Genomic DNA, 8,492 nt, shown 5'->3' with positions numbered 1-8,492 from the left:
TTAAGGTGAATGTGTATAGAACAAATGTGATGTTTAAATAGGGAATATATACAGGCTGTGATATTCGTTAACTAGCTCTCATAAATTGACTTGTGGTTGATCATTTAGAAAACTTTTATATTATGAAAAAAAATGTAATATAGTCATTTTTGCGATTGTTGTACGATTACGGAAAATCAAAATACTTTGATATTATTATCATAATTGCGATTGCGATGGTAGATCACTATTTAAAATCATGGGAACACCTTTTGAATATCAAGACACTAGTATTGATATAGTGTTGGAGTATAATTTATGTTTGTCAAAAAAAACAAGAAGAGTATAATTTTTTATGGATGTTTAAAACTTCAAATTATATCCAGACCTCTCAAAAAGTTATCTATATATCCCCAAAGGTATCTTCTACGGGACCCTAGTCTCCCCCCCCCCTCAATGAGATCAAGTAGCTACATATGCCCGTGCTTTGGATGATTTTGGACACCTTTGTCTGCAAGATTCATTCATCGACAACTACAAATTTTGACGTTATTGCTTGTTTGGTCCATGTCCAATTAATGGCCATACCGTGTATATAGTGTCCACAGAAATATCGATTCCTTTCCCGCGATGAATTTGAAAAAGGTTTGATTTGCAATTTTGCATGTAAAATATTTTTCTAAACATCTAACAAGAAATTTTTTATCGTCACAGCATGTTAATGAATAAAATAACCTGATAAAATAATTAAATCTTATTTAGATTAATGTAAAAATGTTTTATATAAATATATTGAACTCTTAATATGAAAACCTACATTTGGTACATTTACAGTAGTTTAATTTAATGACCAGGTTGTACAAGTTTGTCTATATTCATATTTTTTCAATCCAGCTTGATAGTAGTTTAGAAACTAGACAGCGAAAGGCTCAAGTTGCACTTTGATTTGGTACGGTCTTACTTGTGCATTAAACTATCAGGCACATATCCGCACCTGTATGTCAATATCATCATTAATCTACCATCCCCCTTAATACGTTTCATACTCATTCCTCACATCAACAAATTTTCTTTAATTTAGTTCTATTTTTCGTTGAGTGTTAACGACATGAATTAATTAATGAAATGGTTACATGTATCTATCTTCATTTAAAGTCCATGTGCTACGGTGATGCTATGTACCATGATTAATGTTCTTGATTGACCCAGTGTATATATAATTCAATAGAAGAAGCATGCTAACTTTGTATCTAGGACATTCCCATTTTAGTCACGGTCACCACAAATTAAGGCAGGAATCTGCCCTAAAATTACTAAGAGCATTTGTGCATATGTTCTACTTCATTTACTTCACGCGTGGAGACCCTTAATTACACATCCTTTTCAATTCAACACAGAGCGAGATATATTGTGCGACTGTAACCGCATGGGGAGATCACTGGGGTTTGAATGTTATCTCTCTTCTTTTTCTCAAATTAAGCCGTAACATTATGCTTGCATGGGAGAAGTAGAGGAAAAGAAATAATATAAAATGAAGTAGGAAAACTGAAAATAAATAAATAAATTTTAGGTTATATATATAGATAAAAAAATTAAAAGAAAAATATAATCATATTAATTAGATGACATTTTTTTATGTTTATATAAAACAAAATTGACAAATGGTTATTTTGTTCTTCTCTTCCAAGTTTTCTTCCCGACAATAATGCAGTAGTGAAATTATTTTGCATGAGTCCCATGTATTATTGCCTTTATCTCCTCACTTTTCACACATACTGAATAAGTGAAAAGTCATTGAAACTAATGGTTTTTGAACCTGTTGCACCTTCGAAACGACAGGCATGAGGGTTTTTTATATTATTATTATTATTACTTATCTGTAAGACGATGCGAAAACTAGAAACTATAAAGCTTGTCTAGTTTTGAGTGAAAGAAACTCACATCCAAACTTTTAAAAATTGAGTTAGCTCTCTATATATAAATAAAAATTTATATTAATTATTATGTGTATAAAGTGTTTCATATTTATTTTTATAATGAATAAGTTCGTACGTTTATATTTTATAAGGTAATCAAAACAGTAACAGTTCGCGTTAAGCCAAAGGAATTACTCGGATTCTTTTGTCTGTTTCTAGTTTAATAATGATCAAATGATGTTGATATAAACATGGGTGAGTTTATTTAATGAGCGTGTAAAGAAAATTTAAATTCGTATTTAATTACAAACTACTATTATATATGATAATTTATTTTTATTTTTATAATAATTATTTTCAAAATCATATCAATGATAATTTCTAGTGAATTGATAATATAATTTTTTTACACTAAAAATATAAAGAAATTAGATTCTATAAATATTTTCTTAAATTGAATATGATAAATCCAGATTAAGAAGATATAAAATTGATGTCATCATCATAGCTCACTATTTCTTTAGAGGATCATAGCTCACTATAGTAACTATATAGATACAGATAGGACTTCAAATAATGTCCCATGAGGCACCACTTGCAAGTTGCATGTGCGTATTTCTTTGGACGCTTCTCTTCTTTCTTTCCATCTCTATGAACAGCTGATCGAAGAAATCAGTTTACACATTACTGCAACGGGGTTTCCCTAAACGAAGTAAGCAACCTCGATAATGAACAATTCATTTTGGTTAATAAGCAAAGATAATTAATATTAAAATTTGAGTAAGGGGAGATGTTCGGAAGATATTTTGGACCTTATCACGAGGCCAATGACCCACGGTACCAACTTAAGTGTATTTTCCTCATCTACCACTATATAACATTTCATGTTTAGAGATACAAATGTTGGAAATCTTTTATCCTTTAATCCTTATTTTTTATCCACATATACATGTCTCAGCCAAATTCACAAAAGTCTTAAAATCTATAATATATTTAATTATTAAAGATTGGAAGAATCTCTCTTTCACATTACTGAAATCACAACTGCATTAATTCGCAATTCATTCTACTCATCACCTCTCTTTTAATTTGTTTTTTCTTTTTGAATTGTACCTTTGGGTTGGATTGTTATCCAATCCTTTTGCTCAACTTCTTCGGCTCGGGTCCCAACTTATTTCAGTCTTATCAAATTTAAGTCCAACTCCAAAAGTTTAAAACTGTCATAAAACTACTGGCATGGCATGGACATATATCCCAAGAATCACGGAATATGGTAAAACATTTTGATGCATCATAACACCTCGACCCATGAATATCACAGAAAATACATGCTCCAAGCAAGGATAAAAGGCCCTCAGCTTAACAAGCTAAGGCAGCGAGTTGATTAAACAATGCACTTCACTTTTGAGTGCTATGAACTAGGCCACCTTCTCTACAAGGAAATCTTTTCTGGAATACAAACTATTATTGTAATTTGTTGCTTATTTTATAACTTTATATTAGCATTTGTTATTGTATGAATATATTATTTCTAAGTTAAAATTTCTAGCAGAGGACAATTTCAAACATGAGAACTAAAACAAATTAAATATTTGAGATGATGCTAAGGGATATTAAGAGAGAAAGTCTTTGATTCGAATTATATCTTTTGATCAGCTAAAGCTTGTTATTAGTATATTCTATTTAAATTGACTATGGGATTAGGTTACTCCTATTAAAAAATTTCTTATAATTCCTTGTACGTTCTTGTTGTATTTATATGTATATTGTTTATAATCAAATAATGCACATTTCCAAGCCTTAGGAAATTTTTCTTTGAAACTTAGGAGACATTTGTTTCAATTCCATAGGTGTTGTTTATAGTAGCATTTTTTTAGTCAAAATTGAAGTATTACTTTGTTGGCTTGTATTATCTTTCAATGCAAATCTTTATTTAGTGGATTACCTAAGTGAAATTCAATTTCGATTGGAGAATAATAAAAACAAAATCTATGAAATTGTATGTAAGTTTTGTCATTTCTATATAATATGATGATCATATGATTACAAAATTGTGCAATTACATAAATAATGCTTAGTCTTTAAAATTTTGGCCCATAAATAATCGGTCTGGATCAAGTAAATGAATGGGCCATGTTTTTCACTTGCATGAGCCCAGACAACCTGAAAAGGACATGGACTTGATGTATTCAACATCGGGGCTTCTTTATGCATTTCATTTTTTCTTAACATACATTCGTCTTTTTTTTCTTTTTTCTTTTATTTTCTTAAAATTAATCCAATCACACCTTATATTTTTTTTAATAAGTTTATTTCTCAAAAAGAATAAGAAAATTTCACTGACGCTTGCGATGGGTGGTACCTGACATTAGGATAAGTGGATAACTTCCCATCTTGCAAAGCCACTTGCATATTCTCCCTTATACTAAGACCTTGGATGAACTGTGCATATTGACATCGACACCTTTTACAATGCTTCTTTTGAGAATTCAACTAATTCACGTGATTCCTAATCGGTCCAATTTGATAAACAGTGAGGAATCTTTAACCTTCTATTCGTCGAAGCAAATCACATAGAAAGACATGAACATATAAACATTTTCCCAAACCCCACGCCAATATTGGTTATTTGCTATTCATTTTTGTATATACATTCGTGAAATCTCATGAAGCAAATTAAAATGCATGGATATTATAAGAAAAAGAAGTATCATAATAAAGATTAATTTAAAGATGCTAAAATCAGCTAGATGATCAAATAGTATTTGTGTTCATACCTAAATGAAAAAGAATTAATAATATTATTCTTACTTTACAGAATTTTTCTTGTTCTTTATTATTATTTAACTTAATTACATTTTTTATCCCTTATAACAATGGTGTGTGGTTTTAGTGATTTTAATTGTGTGAATTAAGTTTTTAAGTATTGAAATTGTGAAAATTAATTTGGTCTCTCTATCATCCCTTCATAATTAAATATTTACTGTGTTTTATGAATATTGATAAAATTAATTAATATATAATGAAATCCATTCTATAAAGTTGATTTTGAAAATATGTGATTTTTGTTTGAATGTTTTTTATTCAAAAAGTAAGGTAGTATCAAAACTTATATTTTTTTTTTATCCTACTCAAAAGTTACATAAAATTGTTTCACCTCATAATTTAGACCCAGAATTAATATTTTAACATAAAATCAAGCATGTTAATATGTACCCAAAATCACATTAGCTTGACAATATATAGTGATTTTAGAGAATGTAATATAAAATTAAATACGTACTTAATAAAATTTAATGAAGTGACACTAAATGATAATGTATTGATAACATGTTATCTAATACATATATTGATATAATTTTATTACACAATCTTTCTAGTATTATAATTATGAAGGATAAAAGTGTAATTAAAACATGTCAATATATGTATCAAATAATACAAAAGTTTTGAAAAAAAACTAAAATTACATTATTGTGATATCTGTTGGTCCAATTTGCATAATTGAATCCCGGAGACCAAAGTTTTAAAATTATGATACCTAAACAACCAAGACAAAAATTACAATTAAGTTTTATTATTTTATCTAATTTATTTCATACTTGTCTCTCCTTAATTATTATAAAAAGTGTTGTAAAAATTTAAATAAAAAGCATACTCAATGAAAAAAATAATTATAGAATGCCAACAATATCAAAAGTAAAATGATTTTTTCAAAAGAAAAATGCATTTCTAATACTCTAACTTATCATTTAAAAGGAATATATTAATAAATTATAGCTTTTAAGAATCTAATAAATTTAAATTTATTATATACTAATATATATCTTTGAAATATTGAAAATAGAAACAGATAATTATAATTTATATAAGAATAGTTATTGTTATTTTAATTAAGTTTAATTTCAACTAATTGATTATTTTAATTGCACAATTAAGATTCACTGTTTTTTCACCTTAATCTTTCCCCTAATATGTTTAGGTCTTCAAACTAATTTCAAGCATCTAAATGTAGTAAATGTTCGTTGAAAATAAAAATATTTATTAACTCAAGAGGTTGGTCCAGAGAAACAAGATGGAGTTTCACATTAACTTCTACGTGTATTTTTGTGAGAGATAAATATAAGTATTCCTATACCTTTGAATGAATTTGAGTGTCATCTCTTCCTCCTAATTTTTTAATACTAAAAAAAATCAAAGTATAATAAATATTACTTTTCTAGTAAAAGTTTATTACTTTTTAAAATGTTTTAAATTAAATTTATAAATATTTTAATTATCCCTCAAACAGAAATTGCCATATAATTAAAAATTATTGATTTTTATAATAACTACTTTATAAATTATATCTATAATAATTTTTAATTAGTTAATAATGTAAAAATATTTCTATGAAATTTATACTAAAATTTAATTCATTACAATATCCACAATTTCTTTGCATATATATTACCCTTCATGGCTTAACGAAAAACTAAACAAAATTAGAGAAAGATCTAGTACATTATTTTAGATTACAATACAGTTTTGTCACCTAAAATTTAATGAAAATTTTCTTCGTAATTTCCTTTTTCTATTTAAATTTAATCTAAATACACACTAACAGTTTAAAAGTATGTAATACTATTTTAAAATTCATATATAGATTAATTTCTAACAGGTTAATAGTAGAAATATCTTTATACTAACAATATATATATAAAGTTCAACATACACATACTTTTCTCAATTTATGTTACAATATAAAACATATATCATTAATATTAACACAAACCTTGTATATAAAATTATAACGTCAACACAAGAGAAACATATCATATACAAATCCCTTAAACCTAAAAAAATATGAAAGTAATTTGCCCTTATTTTTAAAATGATATAACATAAAGTAATAAACAATATCTCACTTCATCACATGCAAATATATACACAAACGTACAATACCTAAAATAAAATATTTAACAAGTAGACAAACAAATGAAGAAAATAATAATCAGGGTCGTTAAACACTAGCAAAAAAAAAGTCAAAAAAGTAGGAAAAAAATCAATTAATTAACATATAGCTAGCTATTGTAAACCCATCTTCTCCGACATAGAACCTTTCCAACTGCTTGCCACACTCCACTGATCGGAGTTCGCCACCGACGACGGCACGCCGTTACCGCACTTCGCCACCGTCCTCACGCTCTCTATCAAGGCCTCCGTCCTTGACTCCTGCGACAAAATCTCCGACAGCTTCTCGGGGCTTATCACCAACTTCACCTTCCACACCCCACTACTATTGTATCTCGGAATCACCTCGGGTGGTTCCGAGTACACGTTGTTGTTGTTGTTATTTTTCTCGCACGTTGACATTCGGTACGGTGTTAAGGTGGCCTCGGCGTCGGAGAATTGTCTCGTCAAGCTCTTGCGAGAAGAAGAAGGGTTTAGAGGGAGGAGGTAGTAGACTTCTCCGCCGCGGAGATCTTCGTTTTTAGGGAGCGGTTCGGAGAACATGTCGCGGCGGCTTCGGAAGATGCCGTGGCCGGGGAACTCGTTGGTTATGCACTCCACGGTTATGGGAGAGAAGAGTTCCATGATGCCTCCGTTTGAGGTAACCACTTTCACCATCATGTTTTCAGAAACGCCGTGGTGTAAACCTTTGAACACGCAGTTTCCCATAATTAGGGATGAGCACGGGTTGAGTTGGGTTAGATTTAGAGGAAAATAAGTAATAAGACACGAATTGTGTTTGTTGTGGTTAAGGTGCACATGGAGGTTGTGTTTGTGTTTTACTTCGTGGTTAAGGTTAATAAAAAGGGTTTGGTTTTGGGGGTGAGGAGGTTTCTTGAGGGTTTCTTGTTCATGGTTGGGAAGGAAGGATGGATGAATGAGAATGACTAACCGACACAAAAGGACATGAAATCCTTTTCTTCTATGGGATCCGGAATCGGGTGTGCGTTGCTTGGTGACTATTATTAGTGTGGGTGGTCCTACTTTACTTGGATTATTAGCAAGGAACTAATGACTGAGATATAGCATGATCCTTCTTTGTACACCAAGTGATGGATCAATTATGCAACAAATTGTGCTATAAGGTCAACGATTCGGGGATCATTCATCAATTTCACAATGTATCAATTTGAAAACAAAAATAATAACAAAGTGCTTCATGTTTAACATGAAATATGTGAATCAATTATGGTTTGAGATTGTTTCATATTAAATACTTAGAGGATAAATTTTATTATCTATAACATTTCTCTCATTCCAATATGATTGTTTTAAAAAAAATTAGGTAATGTCTCTCTTAGGAATTGGATTGTGAGGATTGTATGCTAAATATAAAAATGGATCGATTTTACTGTAAAACAATTAAAGAAAAGTAAAAATATAAAATAAAAAATACAATAATAAGTTATTAACAAAATATATATGTAATATTGAAAATAGTAATGTACCTAAGCAAAGATAACATGCAATTTATTGATGGAAGATTTCTAAGATTAATTAATTAATACCTAATTTTTAGGTGTGGTAATGGTTTTTTTTTAAAACACGGTTTCCATGCATATTTTAAAAACTCAACTAACGCCTTAACTAAAGTTTTAAAAATAA

The 8,492-nt window shown here is 29.2% G+C and overlaps 1 protein-coding gene across 1 annotated transcript; it reads right to left on the bottom strand.

Annotated features, from left to right (window-relative positions):
* Positions 1 to 6,724: 6,724 nt before the first annotated feature.
* Positions 6,725 to 7,919, bottom strand: LOC114418265. The gene has a single exon (XM_028383529.1). It carries the CDS (start codon positions 7,554 to 7,556, stop codon positions 6,963 to 6,965), a length of 594 nt encoding a protein of 197 aa, XP_028239330.1. The 5' UTR covers positions 7,557 to 7,919; the 3' UTR covers positions 6,725 to 6,962.
* Between the last annotated feature and the right edge of the window lie 573 nt (positions 7,920 to 8,492).

Source organism: Glycine soja, chromosome 7 (genome assembly GCF_004193775.1).
Source record: "Glycine soja cultivar W05 chromosome 7, ASM419377v2, whole genome shotgun sequence".
Classification (NCBI taxonomy): domain Eukaryota; kingdom Viridiplantae; phylum Streptophyta; class Magnoliopsida; order Fabales; family Fabaceae; genus Glycine; species Glycine soja.
The sequence above is the reverse complement of the archived record's forward strand: the minus strand, read 5'-3'. Positions and strand labels throughout refer to the sequence as shown.

Bases quoted from the DNA above. Each gene is read 5' to 3' on its own strand.
- LOC114418265 (XM_028383529.1), bottom strand. From the start codon at position 7,556: ATGGGAAACTGCGTGTTCAAAGGTTTACACCACGGCGTTTCTGAAAAC.